This window comes from Rhagoletis zephyria, unplaced genomic scaffold (assembly GCF_001687245.7).
Source record: "Rhagoletis zephyria isolate East Lansing unplaced genomic scaffold, Rhagoletis_zephyria_1.1 Rzeph_scaffold_00670, whole genome shotgun sequence".
Taxonomy (NCBI): domain Eukaryota; kingdom Metazoa; phylum Arthropoda; class Insecta; order Diptera; family Tephritidae; genus Rhagoletis; species Rhagoletis zephyria.
The window spans coordinates 174,029-190,548 of NW_016157754.1; the positions used below are offsets into that span (position 1 = coordinate 174,029).

At 35.1% G+C, this 16,520-nt stretch overlaps 3 protein-coding genes across 3 annotated transcripts in view; 2 read left to right on the forward strand and 1 right to left on the reverse strand.

Moving 5' to 3' along the window:
• The window catches only part of LOC108360973 (uncharacterized), a 154,320-nt gene extending 143,768 nt beyond the window's left edge, over window positions 1-10,552 (forward strand). The window contains exons 3-6 of the mRNA XM_017613481.1: window positions 9,465-9,606; window positions 9,677-9,875; window positions 10,102-10,267; window positions 10,344-10,552. Of these exons, the coding sequence (XP_017468970.1) occupies window positions 9,465-9,606; window positions 9,677-9,875; window positions 10,102-10,267; window positions 10,344-10,453 (617 nt within the window). The 3' untranslated portion in view covers window positions 10,454-10,552. The remainder of the gene's footprint in view (window positions 1-9,464; window positions 9,607-9,676; window positions 9,876-10,101; window positions 10,268-10,343) is intronic.
• A 202-nt stretch (window positions 10,553-10,754) lies between these two features.
• Window positions 10,755-12,478, forward strand: LOC108360976 (uncharacterized). The gene is made up of 2 exons (XM_017613485.1): window positions 10,755-11,727; window positions 11,790-12,478. Exons 1-2 carry the CDS (start codon window positions 11,685-11,687, stop codon window positions 12,281-12,283), a joined length of 537 nt encoding a protein of 178 aa, XP_017468974.1. The 5' UTR covers window positions 10,755-11,684; the 3' UTR covers window positions 12,284-12,478.
• A 1,487-nt stretch (window positions 12,479-13,965) lies between these two features.
• LOC108360974 (uncharacterized) lies at window positions 13,966-16,131 on the reverse strand. Its single transcript, XM_017613483.1, has one exon. It carries the CDS (start codon window positions 16,129-16,131, stop codon window positions 13,966-13,968), a length of 2,166 nt encoding a protein of 721 aa, XP_017468972.1.
• Window positions 16,132-16,520: the final 389 nt, after the last annotated feature.

Below are 16,520 nucleotides of genomic sequence, written 5' to 3' on the forward strand. Positions count from 1 at the left end.
TTTTGTGGTAGCTTTGTCAATACTAAAAGTTAGTTTATAATCATAAACATGAAATGTATGCGGCCGCAATGTTGTCTGTATCTTCCTTTCTGTTCACGGTCTTTTCTCTCCTTTACATTATTGTGAGGCTCTCCAATGTATATCGGGTTGACTCTCTTTTTTCTTTGTCAATAACTTTTGCGTTTGCGAAATCAGCTGTGTGTCCACTTTTTGTTATATATTGTGCTAATGCTGTACTGCTTTTTTGTTTTCTGATGTCAGCTTCATGTTCGCCTAATCGAACACCTAAAGGCCGCTTAGTTGTCCCAATATACACTTTCCCGCATTCTTCATTTTCCTTTCCTTTGCATTTAATTTCATACACTACATCGCTTTGTTGGTGGACATCTACTGGGCACTTTGTTTTTGTGTATATTGTCGAAAGAGTGTAATTGGATTTGTAGGCAAGTGCTGTGTTTTGGGGTTTAGTTATGCTGTGATCAAAGTTGTCGGTTAGGTTGGGAATATACGTTACACTGTAAAATTTCTTGATAGTTTTTGTTGTGTCTATGTTCGATGTTGTATTTGGATGAATGTTATTTTTCATAATTTGTTGATTTATTAGTTCTCGTATTAATTTAACAGGATAATTATTGCATATTAAGATTTTGTTTATTTTCTCTATGTTAGCGTCATGGAATCGTGTGTGGCTTATCGTCAATATTTTGTGGATGAGGTTTTTTGCTGTGCTAATTTTATATCTAGTTGGTTGCGATGAATAATAATTTATTAAGCGTCCAGAAGAAGTTGGTTTAGAGTACCAGTCAAGTAAAAGATATTGGTTTTCCCTATGAAGGCAAACGTCAAGGAAAGGGATTTTTGAATTTTTCTCTATTTCCATCGTAAATTGGAGTTTGTTGTGATACTTGTTTAGAATCCCTAGAATAATATTCGCGTCATTACGTTTAACTATAGCGAAGATGTCGTCCACATATTTGGCTATAAATTTGATGTCAATATTGAATTTTTCCTTGAGCTCCGAGATGGTATTGTCCAGTAGGTTGTCCATAATTATGTCAGCTATTGTTGGGGAAATAGGATTACCCATAGGCATTCCAAACGTTTGCGAATATAGTTTTTTGTTGAACATGAAATAGTTATTGTCATTTAGGCAAAAACTNATCCAAACGTTTTCGAATATAGTTTTTTGTTGAACATGAAATAGTTATTGTCATTTAGGCAAAAACGTAACATTTCTTGGAACTTATTTTTCGGAATATTAGTTTTATGTTGAATTTGGTCCCATTTATTCATTACGATTTTTGAGGCTAACATTGTTGGTAAATTTGTGAACAAGGAGACGACATCGAACGACACTAATACATCTTCATCACACACANGATTTTTGAGGCTAACATTGTTGGTAAATTTGTGAACAAGGAGACGACATCGAACGACACTAACACATCTTCATCACACACATATATATTGGCTAGTTTATCTTTTAGGTAGAATGCATTACTCACGTTGTATTTTTCCGAAATTAATATTTTCAAAATATCTCCGATGTATTTTGACATTTTATAACCGGGGAACATAAAAGAAGAAACAATAGGACGAAGAGGAACATTTAAATAGCTTATGAATTTTTGGCAATCCATAAAGTCTTGGCGCTGTGGCTGCCGTGCATGTGAGTTGTTGTTTTTCTCTAAAGTTGATGTGCTTGCCTTTGTAAAGTTCGTCCACTATTTTGTTGTTTTTTCTTTGGAGAGTGTTTGTGGGGTCACTTCTTATTGTCACTTCTTATTGTCTCCACTCAAAAATAAATAAACTTAAATATGAACAAGTCCAGCAATTGGGAATCAAAACAGACAACAACTGGTTCGTTAACAACACAACAATCGAATTTCCCGAAGAAGTAAAGTGGATACTCTCACTTAATAGAAAATTCACCTTACCAACAACTAAATCGAATTTCTCACCAATACATACAATAGCGGAAATGGAACAACTAATCCAATCACTGGAGAATGAAAAAGAAAAAGAAATAGCCAGAAATAAAGTGAGCAGCAGAATCCTACTGTTCAAACGCAATATTAAGCATAACTCAGCGGAGAAATTTATTTTAGCAGCTTTTTACAAAGCAAAGGCGTTCGTCAAGCTACACAAAAACAATGTTGTTATTACTGATGCCGACAAAGGAAACAAAACAGTAGCTATGTATAAAACAGAGTACCTGGAGAAAATGAATAAATTAATAGAAGACAAAAACACGTACAAAACAATAAGAAGTGACCCCACAAACACTCTCCAAAGAAAAAACAACAAAATAGTGGACGAACTTTACAAAGGCAAGCACATCAACTTTAGAGAAAAACAACAACTCACATGCACGGCAGTCACAGCGACAAGACTTTATGGATTGCCAAAGATTCATAAGCTAGATGTTCCTCTTCGTCCTATTGTTTCTTCTTTTATGGTCCCCTGTTATAAAATGTCAAAATACATGGAGATATTTTGAAAATATTAATTTCGGAAAAATACAACGTGAATAATGCATTCAACCTAAGAGACAAACTAGCCAATATGTGTGTGTGTGATGAAGATGTATTAGTGTCGTTCGATGTCGTCTCCTTGTTCACAAATTTACCAACAATGTTAGCCTCAAAAATCGTAATGAATAAATGGGACCAAATTCAACATAAAACCAATATTCCGAAAAATAAGTTCCAAGAAATGTTAAGTTTTTGCCTAAATGACAATAACTATTTCATGTTCAACAAAAAATTATATTCGCAAACGTTTGGAATGCCTATGGGTAATCCTATTTCCCCAACAATAGCCGACATAATTATGGACAACCTACTGGACAATGCCATCTCGGAGCTCAAGGAAAAATTCAATATTGACATCAAATTTATTGCCAAATATGTGGACGACATCTTCGCTATAGTTAAACGTAATGACGCGAATATTATTCTAGGGATTCTAAACAAGTATCACAACAAACTCCAATTTACGACGGAAATAGAGAAAAATTCAAAAATCCCTTTCCTTGACGTTTGCATTTATAGGGAAAACCAATATCCTTTATTTGACTGGTACTCTAAACCAACTTTATTCTGGACGCTTAATAAATTATTATTCATCGCAACCAACTAAATATAAGATTAACACAGCAAAAAACCTCATCCACAAAATATTGACGATAAGCCACACAAGATTCCATGACGCTAACATAGAGAAAATAAACAAAATCTTAATATGTAATAATTATCCTGCTAAATTAATACGAGAACTAATAAATCAACAAATTATGAAAAATAACATTCATCCAAATACAACACCGAACATAGACACAACAAAAACCACCAAGAAATTTTACAGTGTAACGTATATTCCCAACCTAACCGACAACTTTGATCACAGCATAACCAAACCACAAAACACAGCACTTGCCTACAAATCCAATTACACCCTTTCGACAATATACACAAAAACAAAGTGCCCAGTAGATGTCCACCAACAAAGCGATGTAGTGTATGAAATTAAATGCAAAGGAAAGGAAAATGAAGAATGCGGGAAAGTGTATATTGGGACAACTAAGCGGCCTTTAGGTGTTCGATTAGGCGAACATGAAGCTGACATCAGAAAACAAAAAAGCAGTACAGCATTAGCACAACATATAACAACAAGTGGACACACAGCTGATTTCGCAAATGCAAAAGTTATTGACAAAGAAAAAAGAGAGTCAACCCGATATACATTGGAGAGCCTCAGAATAATGCAAAGGAGAGAAAAGACCATGAACAGAAAGGAAGATACAGACAACATTGCGGCCGCATACATTTCATGTTTATGATTATAAACTAACTTTTAGTATTGACAAAGCTACCACAAAAGATGGTAAGATTATTAGTATTTAGTGTTCAATAATTCGTATGTATTAATGTTAAAATAGTGTGAGTCAAATTGTATGTTCTCAAACTCAGTCTGTAGTTTTTCTTGTCATTTGTACTTCCATATATGTATATGTTTTTATGTCTCCATTTATTATTTTTGGTTATAATGTGTTTTTGTATTTTATGGTTCGTGACAGATTTAATTAAACGGAATTGCCCCTGAAGAAGCTAAAAATGTTTTAGCGAAACGTTGGGCCAGAAAGTGAAATAACGTAGTTTTATTTGCACAAAATACTTAGATCAGACCAGCCTGGTAACATACAATTGAATAAANAATAACGTAGTTTTATTTGCACAAAACACTTAGATCAGACCAGCCTGGTAACATACAATTGATTTTTATGTTTATTTACATATTAAGGAGTCAGAATGCCATATGCGGTTTTGCACAAGTATCGGAAGACAGAAAAACGTTTACTTTGAAATGTGGTTTTTGCGCTGAAACATATTTGCTTTGGTCTTGGGCCAAGTTCATACTTCACATGCAAGCGTTCCATTCAAAAGAAGAATTAATAAAACAAGTTGAAGTTGAAACACAAACAGAGTAAGATTAATTATTATTTTCTAAATGGTTGTTTTTCCCAAAAAAGGTTATCATCCTTCCTAGATGCGATCAAAACCTAGAGTTAAGGAGTGAAATTAGAAATTTAAGAAAACTAGAAGCAAATTTAAAATGCTTTTTTACCGAAGGCCAAATAATAAAGTTAAAGAGAGAGTAGTTAAAAACGTTCACTGGAACAGTGAAGATATTAGCAATGCAATTGCAATAAATGCTGCAGGCCCTAGAGCATAGAGACATCTACTAAATAAAGGATTTCCATTCCCTTGTGTATCTACCATTAATAATTGGGTTCGCACTGTGCCGCTCGAGGAAGGTTGTCTTCAAACCATTATCAATTTGATGAAAAATGTTGATATGTGCTTCGAAGACAAAATTTGTATACTTTCGTTTGGTGAAATGAAGGTTTCAAGTTGCTATGAGTTTGAATTGAAAATTATATAAAACTATTACTTGAGACGACTTGTTTTATTTAATTAAGTAATAGGAATTCATCTTTGCGATTAAAATCAATTTTGATTACAGAACAAAAATTTGGGTTTTTTTAAACATGTGTTATCTGAGGGGTAATTGAAATAAAAAACTAACACAAACACATCAGTTCACGTATGAATTGTCAAATATGGATATTGTCATTACTTGGCACACTGTCTACACTGTGGCTATGGCTCGAAGAAATTAAAAAGAAAAAAAAATTAAATCAGCTGCTGTACTGATAGTACCTGTTTTATATGCCTTGGGGTGATTCATTTCCAAAGTGACTTACATGCCTATTCTGCGTTAGTGAAAAAAATTTTGTTACCGGTAAATAAAGTTACTGTCAACTTTTAAACTCTTTTCGCATTCTCCACACTCTTGTAACCGGTAAATTTTGTTACCAACTCATGAGCAGGCAACAAAATATTGCCCCGTGAAATATCCAACACCAGATTTCTACAAAATTTCATAGCTCATAAGGTACAAAGAATTACGGTTACAAGAAGTGGTATCAATGTTCGGTAACAAAATTTCCCAGTTACAAAACGTTCGGTAACAAGCAGAATAGGCCTGTTACAGGTCTATTCTGTACGTTACCGAAGATTTTGTGACCGGAAAATTTTATTACCAAAAAATGTTACCACTTCTTGAAGTGCAGTGCAGTGAAGATATTCAGCAATTCAGCTATGAAGGTTTGTGGAAATTCCTGTATTGCATATTTCACGGGGCAATATTTTGTTACCAGCTTTTGAGATGGTGACCAAATTTACCGGTTACGAGAGAGCACAGAATGCGAAAAAGGTTTCAAAATTGACAGACACCTTAATTACCGGTTAAATTTATGTTACTAGCGAAGAATAGACCTGTTAATGTCAATTGACATTAACTCACGTTTGGCTTTGTGTTAATGTCATTGACATTAATTCCCTCATGATACAAAAGTAGAAGGTAGTTTCATTTATTGACATTCGTTGTTGTTGCCGACCATTTGACTTTTAACAAGTTTATGAGATTTAACTAAAATCATGCTACCAGATTCACAAGCAGGAAAATTTTTGTTTCTTGAAAAAATTGTATGAAAATATTAAAGAAAATTCTTGCGCGTTTCCAAACTGCAAGAATTGAGTACACCTGTGCGAAGGTTCGAAAATTAAGTTTTTTGCTTTTCCGAGGATAGAGTACGTAATACGATCTAATGCAGTTTGATGACAAATTGCTGACGCAAAACATTTTGAAACCTCTAAACGATGTACCGTTATCCGTGGAAAAGGGAGGAGGTCATGATGCCCTGAAACTTGTAATAGTACCAATTTTTGGGTTTTCGGAATTTCCTGATAAAGATGTGGCGATGCTAAAAATTATATATACATAAACATAAGCACGAAACTAAGTATTTGTGACCAGAATTAGCCACGTAAGATGAAAACTGCTGCATTTTCATTTTATAAAATTTTGTTTATAGAAAAATGCATAAGTAAGACAGCTCGGGTACGGTTCGGTTATTTGTACAATGCTTTTGGGTTATCGTATCCAAACGCGTAACCCGAATCAAAAAACTTCAACATATGCGTCTAGCCAAAGGATTAGGCTTTAATTTAAAGCAAAGATTTCGGTTTGACATATGCACTTTTTTTTGTAAATTTGTAAATTTAGAGGTGGATTTTGCGCAAAAATACTGTGGATGGCGTAACCGGAGTTGGACTGACCAGGTTATTTTTCCTAGCGCGGCCGAAGGCCACCAACGCGGAAAGGAGTTTTGCGTAAAAATACTCCTGATGGCCTAACACGAGCTTAATTTTCCTTTGCGAAAATGCTAATTTCACCCCATTTTGAAATGGCGTCTGTAGAAGGGCAGGGAGGAGAAGGATGGCTTTTCTTAAATTTTATACTATGCTCTTTTTAGTGAGTGTAGTTTTAGGCGGCACACCCCTTATCATTTCCCACACACAACATTAAATCCTCTGATGTATTGTTTGATTACTATAAATGTGGCAAGGTAGCTCACAATTTTTTACAATTCATGAAACTTATTTTTTGTCAAAAATTTTGAAATGAAACTACCTTCTTTTTGTATCAAAGGTGAGTTTATATCAATTGAAATTAATTCCAATGACATTATTGCATGTCACCGGGTTTTTGCTAAGTATTCGGTTAGAAAAGATTTATGTATTCTTTTATATGAACTACACCTTTTTCAGTTTTAGTTAAGAAAGTTGCAATTTAAATTCAGAAAGTTACAATTCAAGTTCAGAATTTCCATTTCAAATTCAGAGTTTTCATATCAAATTCAGAAAGTTGCAATTCAAATTCAGAATTTCCATTTTAAATTCAGAAAGCTGCAATTCAAATTCAGAATTTCCATTTTAAATTCAGAAAGTTGCAATTCAAATTCAGAATTTCCATTTTGAATTCATAAAGTTGCAATTAAAATTCAGAAAATTAAATTTCAAATTCAGAATTTCCATTTCAAATTCAGAAACTTTCATTTCAAATTCATAGTTACAATTTATATTCAGAAAATTTCCATTTAAAATTCAGAAATTTACAATTTAAGTTCAGACAATTTCAAATTAAGCTCAGAAAACTTTGTATACCTTGCATTCAATGGAAATATACATATGTATATATTAAATTTGTGCAAGTCTTTAGCTCTATGTATGTAATTATTTATTTTCATTTAAGGGAAAGAGTAACAATTCAACCATTGCNCATATGCACTTTTTTTTGTAAATTTGTAAATTTAGAGGTGGATTTTGCGCAAAAATACTGTGGATGGCGTAACCGGAGTTGGACTGACCAGGTTATTTTTCCTAGCGCGGCCGAAGGCCACCAACGCGGAAAGGAGTTTTGCGTAAAAATACTCCTGATGGCCTAACACGAGCTTAATTTTCCTTTGCGAAAATGCTAATTTCACCCCATTTTGAAATGGCGTCTGTAGAAGGGCAGGGAGGAGAAGGATGGCTTTTCTTAAATTTTATACTATGCTCTTTTTAGTGAGTGTAGTTTTAGGCGGCACACCCCTTATCATTTCCCACACACAACATTAAATCCTCTGATGTATTGTTTGATTACTATAAATGTGGCAAGGTAGCTCACAATTTTTTACAATTCATGAAACTTATTTTTTGTCAAAAATTTTGAAATGAAACTACCTTCTTTTTGTATCAAAGGTGAGTTTATATCAATTGAAATTAATTCCAATGACATTATTGCATGTCACCGGGTTTTTGCTAAGTATTCGGTTAGAAAAGATTTATGTATTCTTTTATATGAACTACACCTTTTTCAGTTTTAGTTAAGAAAGTTGCAATTTAAATTCAGAAAGTTACAATTCAAGTTCAGAATTTCCATTTCAAATTCAGAGTTTTCATATCAAATTCAGAAAGTTGCAATTCAAATTCAGAATTTCCATTTTAAATTCAGAAAGCTGCAATTCAAATTCAGAATTTCCATTTTAAATTCAGAAAGTTGCAATTCAAATTCAGAATTTCCATTTTGAATTCATAAAGTTGCAATTAAAATTCAGAAAATTAAATTTCAAATTCAGAATTTCCATTTCAAATTCAGAAACTTTCATTTCAAATTCATAGTTACAATTTATATTCAGAAAATTTCCATTTAAAATTCAGAAATTTACAATTTAAGTTCAGACAATTTCAAATTAAGCTCAGAAAACTTTGTATACCTTGCATTCAATGGAAATATACATATGTATATATTAAATTTGTGCAAGTCTTTAGCTCTATGTATGTAATTATTTATTTTCATTTAAGGGAAAGAGTAACAATTCAACCATTGCAATACATACTTAGCATGAAATGAAAAGCAATTCTGTGTTGCTCGAGCACAATCTCCACCTGATATGGCTACCTTGGCATGATCAATCTTTTTCCAAGTACTGCAGCCTCTGCTCCGTTAACCCTAGACCCTCAACATTGGACACATCCTTACTTGGTTTAACAAGTTGCTTCATTTTGGACCACAATATTTCTACTGGATTTAGCATAGACGAATATATACCCAAACGAAGATACAACTTAAAATCTCAAAATCGTACAGTGAATATGAATTTTTCTGAACTTAAATTAGAAATTTCTGATTTTAAATGAATATTTTCTGAACTTGAATTGTAACTTTCTGAATTGAATTGAAGGTTTCTGAATTTGAAATGTAACTTTCTGAATTTGAATTGCAGCTTTCTGAATTTAAAATATAAATTCTGATTTCGAATTGCAACTTTCTGAATTTAAAATGGAAATTCTGAATTTGAATTGTAACTTTTTGAATTTGAAATGAAAATCCTGAATTTGAAATGGAAATTCTGAACTTGAATTGTAACTATCTGAATTTGAAATGGAATTTCTGAATATGAATTGCAACTTTCTGAACTAAAACTGAAAAAGGTGTAGATACATGAAAATGAAATATCAGCAATTCTTTTTACAACTTTATATACATACATATGTATGAATACTCTTAAATTTCAGTGCCAACATACTTATCACCAATAGAGACCCACTGCTCTAATGTAGACTATTTTCCTCAATGGGATGAAGAAAAGGCAGCAAACGAAGACGCTAATTCCAGACTGCACTTGGCGCGATCGTGCATTGCTTTATTTGTTATTGGGTAAAACATATCCGAAGAACTTATGTATATTAGACTTCTGATGTCTTAACATTTCCTTTTTCTAATTCAGATTCGTCACAATTTTCTGTGCATTTTGGTCAGGACTTTCTGGATGTTGGAAACGATCGTCTGGTGCTATAACAGCTACATCGATTCTTTTATTAGCAAGTTGTTTACTGTCAGCTGGTGCTATGGGTTTGTGGCATACCGTGGAATTTTTTGAAAAAGAGAAGGTTGTTGGAGAAGAATATTATCAACAATGGAATACGGTAAGCATGGAATCAAGGCATTTAATTTTTTTCATGCGCTAGGCCTCTAAATTGCCAAACTCTATTTATGTACATATTACTCTTAAATTAAAGATTTGTTAGCCCATTTTCCAAAATCAGAAAAAAATACAAAAGCAGCGTGTTGTTTTTTTAATTACATTTCCAATGTGCCTTGCAATTAAAAGAAAAATGTTATATTGACAAGTTTGGAATCCTTTACTACCAGGTATTGAGAGATAACACAAAGATATCATACGATTGGTCATATATTATTGCATGGGCTGGAATATGTGCATGCCTGCTAGCTGCAGTGCTGTTGTCAGCAGCTGCCATTTGCTTAAGGAACGAACGCGAAAAAGAAGAGCAGCTGAACCTACAATACTTAATGCCAGGTTTGTCGTATTTATATTTAACTTCGAGCCTCATATACATATTACCTACATTAATTTATATTTTCTCCAAATTCAGTTTATTCGCAGAAGCAACCGCCCTATCCGCCTTATGCTAGTTACCCGCAACCACAAATATATCCGGGGCCATATTACCACGGGTCTCAGTATGGACCATATAACTACTAAATAACACATATTTTAAGGAAATTTTATCACATTAGAATATAAGTAATATTAAAATACCATTATATAACGTACGTATTATAAATATACTTACTAAACTTACTTAAACTCCTCTTGAATATTTCAAACATGAAATGAAGTTGAAGTTAGTATGCATGCCTACGTAAGCGCGATATAAAATTGCATAAGTACACTGAGAAAAAGGGTTTGTTTCGACAACTAAAGATATCTAGTTTCCGAATTTTGACAATACTTTGGAACTGTTACCAAGGATTGGAAACTATTACCATGGGTTGATAACACAGGCCAACAAAAATTAAACAACGTTATTTTGACTAAAATATTATAGCCGGTTCTTATAGGATTTTTCCCGTACAATCCGAATCCGAATATTAGATTGGCTCTAGTTTTCGAGCAACTTAGGTTTAAAGGTGCCGAAAACGCATTTTGGATATTTTTGAGCCTCTGTAAAACATTAAATTGATGCAATATATATATCTGTGCGGGAGGATGTGAAAGCCTAAACACTGCCCTTTAATACTCAAAATCAAAAAATTATGGTGAAAGGGTTAACGGCCTTTATCCATATACTGCAGAAATTCCTGTACCAATATTTGAAGTACAACTCGAGGTTTCACGGATAAATCACCAAATACCGATGGACACTGACTCTAGCAGTGGAAATGAAGATGAGGAAGATACGTTTAAACTCAAGTTGCTTGAAAACTAGAGCCAATTACAAATTTTCAACATCAGATTCGGGTTCTACGGGACAAATCCTATAAGGATTGGCTGTAATATTTTAGTCTACATAAATTTTGCTGGCCTGTGTTCTGTTCTCTTACTTAGGGTTTACACCGGACAATACTGTCATGACAATAGCAACACATGCACACTTTTTCACTAATACATGCATACATTTCCAATTGTCTCAATCACTGTCTTGATTATTTTCAAGACAGTAAATCGGACAATGATTTGACGTATGCAGACAATAATTTTGACATCTTTTGCAAGAAAGAAGAGAAATTAATAACAAATGAACTAATAGCGTTTTCTTTTCTCACAAAAAATTTTACCCTCATAAATGGCAATATTCTCTTTGCGTCACACCCATCCCTAAAATATGGTAACATTAATTGCGCAAGAAAAGGAGGTTACCCTGGATATCAGCTGATGCTATTAACCAAAAAATACAAATTTCGCTAAATAGAAAATAAATCGCTTTATTAAAATGGAAGCAAAAAAGGAAAGCCCATTATTTAAAACATTGCAGCGTAAGTACAATGAAAACTTTTAACTAGAATTTCCAAGTCGAATATGGCTTTACTTTTTGCAGTTTGGGCAGATGGAGAGAGCCGGCTCCTTCTTGATAGATACGCGCACTACTTACCTGATATTGGCCCCATGAAAACGTTGAAAAATAAGAAGGAAATGTGGATAAAAATTTCATCAGAAATTGAAGGCAAAAGTCCTAAGCAGTGCGAGGAACGGTACAAAACAATTATAAGAAGAAAGAAAGCCGCTGTGGAAAATAACAACACATCCGGAGCAAAAAGGCAAAAAATTGACTTCGAGCGCGAGCTCGATGAAATATGTAAGCTGGATGACTCGATCGAGCCCAAAATCCAGATAAGCAGCCAGAATGTTTTACGAAAAAGTGCCTTTAATGAAAGTGTTGTGAAATACGAAAAAAAGGAAAAGAAAACTGTACAAGAGACTTTGATGGAGATAGCGCAAAATAAGGAGGAAGCCCGGGAGAGACGACACAAAGAAAAAATGAACTTAATTCAAAACTTACTGGGAAAGATGGTAGAAGACAAAAAGTATTAATCCCGCACCTACAGTTGTCCACGTAATAATAGGAGTGCGAAATTTTTTCCAGTTTTGACTACTTTTCTTTTGTTTATTAAATATTTTTTTTTTTATGTTTATAGAAGTTTAGTTGGTTATACAGCAAACACCATATAAGTAAACATTGCTAACTTTGTACAAAAATTTTAAAAATTCTGCAAAGGTTCAAAAATTGCAAAAATTTTAAACTTCAGAATGTCCAGAAAAAAATTTTGATATGCTATTTTGTAGATCATTAAATTGTATATAAAGAAGTGCAAGTTACAAGCTGCTAAAAAATCACGTTGATTTTTGGCAATTTTTTTGCTGGCAGTGTCTTCCATATAAAAGAAAATTGTCGAACATACTTTTCATGAAAAAAATGCGAAACACCTTCAACCAAAAAAATTCTCAAAAATCAACTGGATTTCTTACCAACTTGAAATTTGCACTTCATTATATACAATTTAATAATCTACAAAACAGCATACCAAAATGCTGGTTAAAAAGTTTTAAACTTTTGCCGTTTTCGAACCTTTGTAGAATTTTTATAATTTTTGTACGAGGTTTGAAATGTTTACTTGTATGGTGTTTGGTGTATAACCAACTACACTTTTATAAAAATAAAAAATAAAAATATTTAATAAACAAAGAAAAGTAGTCAAAACCAAGGTGTATTAAACAAGGTGTGATTGACAATTCAGTGCGGTTCTCTTTTAAGGTACTATTATGTCAAAAAGTAATAACACACGAATTAACCCTTAGTTTTGCGTGTATCTTGTCAGCACTGATGCCCTAGGCATTTATTTCGATTATAGTTTTGTTTTACTTTCATTACCTGGAATTTGTATATTTTGTCAATAAAATAAAACAAATTGTTTATAAAATAGTTTTAGCAATTTTCTTGTTTTTAATTGCCCAAGTTTTATGCTTTTGTGCGTTTATTTTTATATTCAAATTTTTTATCCTAAACATTATTCGCCACTTATAAAAGTAGGATTTAACATTTGTTTCCAATTTTATATGTGAGCTTAACTCTAACAATTTCGAAGTTAAATTTTTTTCATGCGAAATAGTTTTCCATTAAAGACTTTGCTTCGAGNCAAATTTTTTATCCTAAACATTATTCGCCACTTATAAAAGTAGGATTTAACATTTGTTTCCAATTTTATATGTGAGCTTAACTCTAACAATTTCGAAGTTAAATTTTTTTCATGCGAAATAGTTTTCCATTAAAGACTTTGCTTCGAGCAGCTTTAAATTAAGCTCTTCCATACTTGCTTGCATGGTTTTAATTATTTCGGAAAGAAGAATATTTCTGTTCTCAACTTGCATTCTAAAGAGTCGCCTGTTTGAGTTTGGACATCAACAAATAATGTTGTTTTGTACTAGGATAGCCAAGGCTAAACTCAATCCACCCAAATCAGCTAACCGATAATAAAAAAGGACCACTCTTCTCTCTGCACTTCGATAGACTCCCTGACAACCCATGGGCTGCCACACTTCTTTATTTTAAAGTATTTTGCTCATGCAACTCGCAGGTTGCCAGATTTATATATTTAAATTCTTAACGCCTATATTTTTAAGCAACTCGCAGGCTGCCAGATTTGTAATAAATTCAATACTTAACAGTCCTGCCGAAAACCAACGGTTTTCCAATAGTAAAAACTTGATTTAGCTCACTAGTTCTCGTTCAGCTCCACCGGTAGGATACAAATTTTCTGTACTGGCCTTCGCAGCTTATTCGTTGCTGTCTGAATCGTTACTGACCGAACCAGATTGTCCTCGCTCGGATGAAGTTGTATGATACGGCCCATGGCCCACTGCGCAGGAGGAAAATTTTCGCTTTTTATGAGCACCAGCTGACGTAGTTGCACTCTTTCAGAAGATTTCCGCCATTTTTTCCGCTCTTGGAGTGTCGTCAAATACTCATTGTGCCACCGCTCCCAAAAGGTCTTAACCATTCGCTGTCGCTCTTTCCAAAGCTGAACACCCTTGGATGACGATGTCTCGGGAATCGCAAAGGGTAAAGGAAGAACCAATGGCTCTCCGTTCAATAAATGCCCAGGTGTCAGTGCTTGAAAATCCTCTGGATCGTCGCTCAATGGATGCAACGGACGCGAGTTGAGTATCGCTTCAACCTGAGCAAGCAGCGTCCTCAATTGCTCGAACGGAAGCACTCTTAGCCCGATGACGCGGACCAGATGGTGCTTCATCGATTTTACTGCCGCTTCGTATATTCCTCCTTGGTGCGGAGCTGCTGGTGTCATGAATCGCCACTCGGTACCTTTGACCGACAAATGTTGGAACACATCCTCCTTGTGCCAGCTCTCCATTGCTCTTTTGATGTCCTTCGCTGCTCCCACAAATGCTGTACCATTATCGCTATAAATTCGCTCGCAACGACCACGACGGGATACAAATCTTTCATAACAGGCAATAAAAGCAATCGTCGTCAAGTCGGTGACCAGATCTAAATGGACAGCTCTAGTTTTAAGGCAAACAAACACTGCAATCCACACCTTTTGCCTTACAATTTGATTGCCTTCTCTATCTATCATTTTAATGTCTATAGGACCTGCATAATCAATCCCGACGTGCAAGAATGGTTTCCCTGCCGTTACACGGTCCGCAGGCAAATCTGCCATAATTTGAGCTTCAACCCGATGGTTATGGCGAACGCAGGTCATACATTTATGTATAAAACTTCTTAGCGAACCACGCAGTCGTGGGATCCAGTATTTTTGCCGTATGAATTGCATCATAACTTGCACTCCACCGTGCTTCGTCTCGCGATGTGCATGGTCCATAATGAACCATGCCAGCCTTGACCCATCAGGAATTATGACTGGATGTCGCATATTCTCGTCCAAACTCGCATTCTTCAACCTGCCGTGCACTCTGAGCAACCCATCTTTCAGCTCTGGCTTGAGAGATTCAATCCTGCTTTTATCAGGAATACTATTACCAGCTTCTAGACAACCAATCTCTTTCTTGTAAAACTTCTTTTGTTCCTGATTCAGTAGAAACCACATGGCCTTTGTTCTTTGCTCAGTAGTCGGTGACATGCTTATATGTTCTCCCCTCTTCTTCCTCTTAGGTACTGAATGCGTTTTTATATTCGAAATGAATTTCAATAAATACGCCACTACGTTCACGGCTCTCTCCAATTTGTCAACGTACTCTATCAAGGACACTCTATCCTTTGTTGCCCTTCGCGTTATCATCAGCGGTTCATCTACTTCTGCTACAACGCAGGTCTTAAACTCACTCTCAGCCTCCGCAACCGTGTTTGGCACAAACACACAGTCAGGCCAACGTTCAGAATTATATTTTAACCACGGCGGGCCGTGTATCCATAGTTTACTGTGAATAATCTCTGAAGGCTTCATACCACGGCTCAACATGTCAGCTGGATTGTCCCTTGTATTAATATATCTCCACCTCTTAACATCAGTATTCGTCTGTATAGATGCAACTCGGTTCGCAACAAAAGTTTTCAAACATCGCGGTATTTTACCAATCCAGTGAAGCACTACCTGTGAGTCCGTCCACAACGTGTAACTCACCCCCGAAAGTTCCATCGCCCTCGTTACATCGACCAGTAAACGGGACAGAAGCTCCGCAGCTGCTAACTCTAGCCTTGGCACCGAAACAGTTTTCATCGGTGCGACACGTGACTTAGATACTAGTAGTGTGCTCTTTACCTCCATGCCGTCGTTCTCAACACGTACATAAATCGCCGCACCATATGCCACCGTTGACGCATCTGAGAACCCGTGCAATTCAACCTTTCCACCACCACCCGTGCCAATCCATCTCTCTCGATTACCCACACACACACGCATGCATAAGCTCGTAATCAATAAACCGTTTGCTCACGTCGCACGAATCTTGTACGCTGCCGCAACCGCATCACAATACGTATAATATACGCAAAACCACCACCATCTCACGCAAATGCGCTCAAGCAGCATGCATGCATGTATGCATAGTACACACAGTGCAATGCCACAAGCAAACAGCGATGAAAAGACACACATGCGCGCACGTACGTAAATAAGTACGCATCCCAGCAACTCACTCGCTCCGTCAAAAGGAAAAATACAATTTTGTTAATTACGAGTACATGCATTTATTTAATTGCTAGTTCCTTTATCCGGCTTTGATCCGGCTCTACATGGACCAATGTTTTGTACTAGGATAGCCAAGGCTAAACTCAATGCACCCAAATCAG

Excerpts from the sequence above, each read along its gene's own strand:
- LOC108360976 (XM_017613485.1), top strand. The coding sequence starts at position 11,685 with ATGGAAGCAAAAAAGGAAAGCCCATTATTTAAAACATTGCAGC. Across the intron at positions 11,728-11,789 it reads ATTATTTAAAACATTGCAGC|TTTGGGCAGATGGAGAGAGC; the intron begins GTAAGTACAATG and ends TACTTTTTGCAG.
- LOC108360974 (XM_017613483.1), bottom strand. The coding sequence starts at position 16,131 with ATGCGTGTGTGTGTGGGTAATCGAGAGAGATGGATTGGCACGGGTGGT.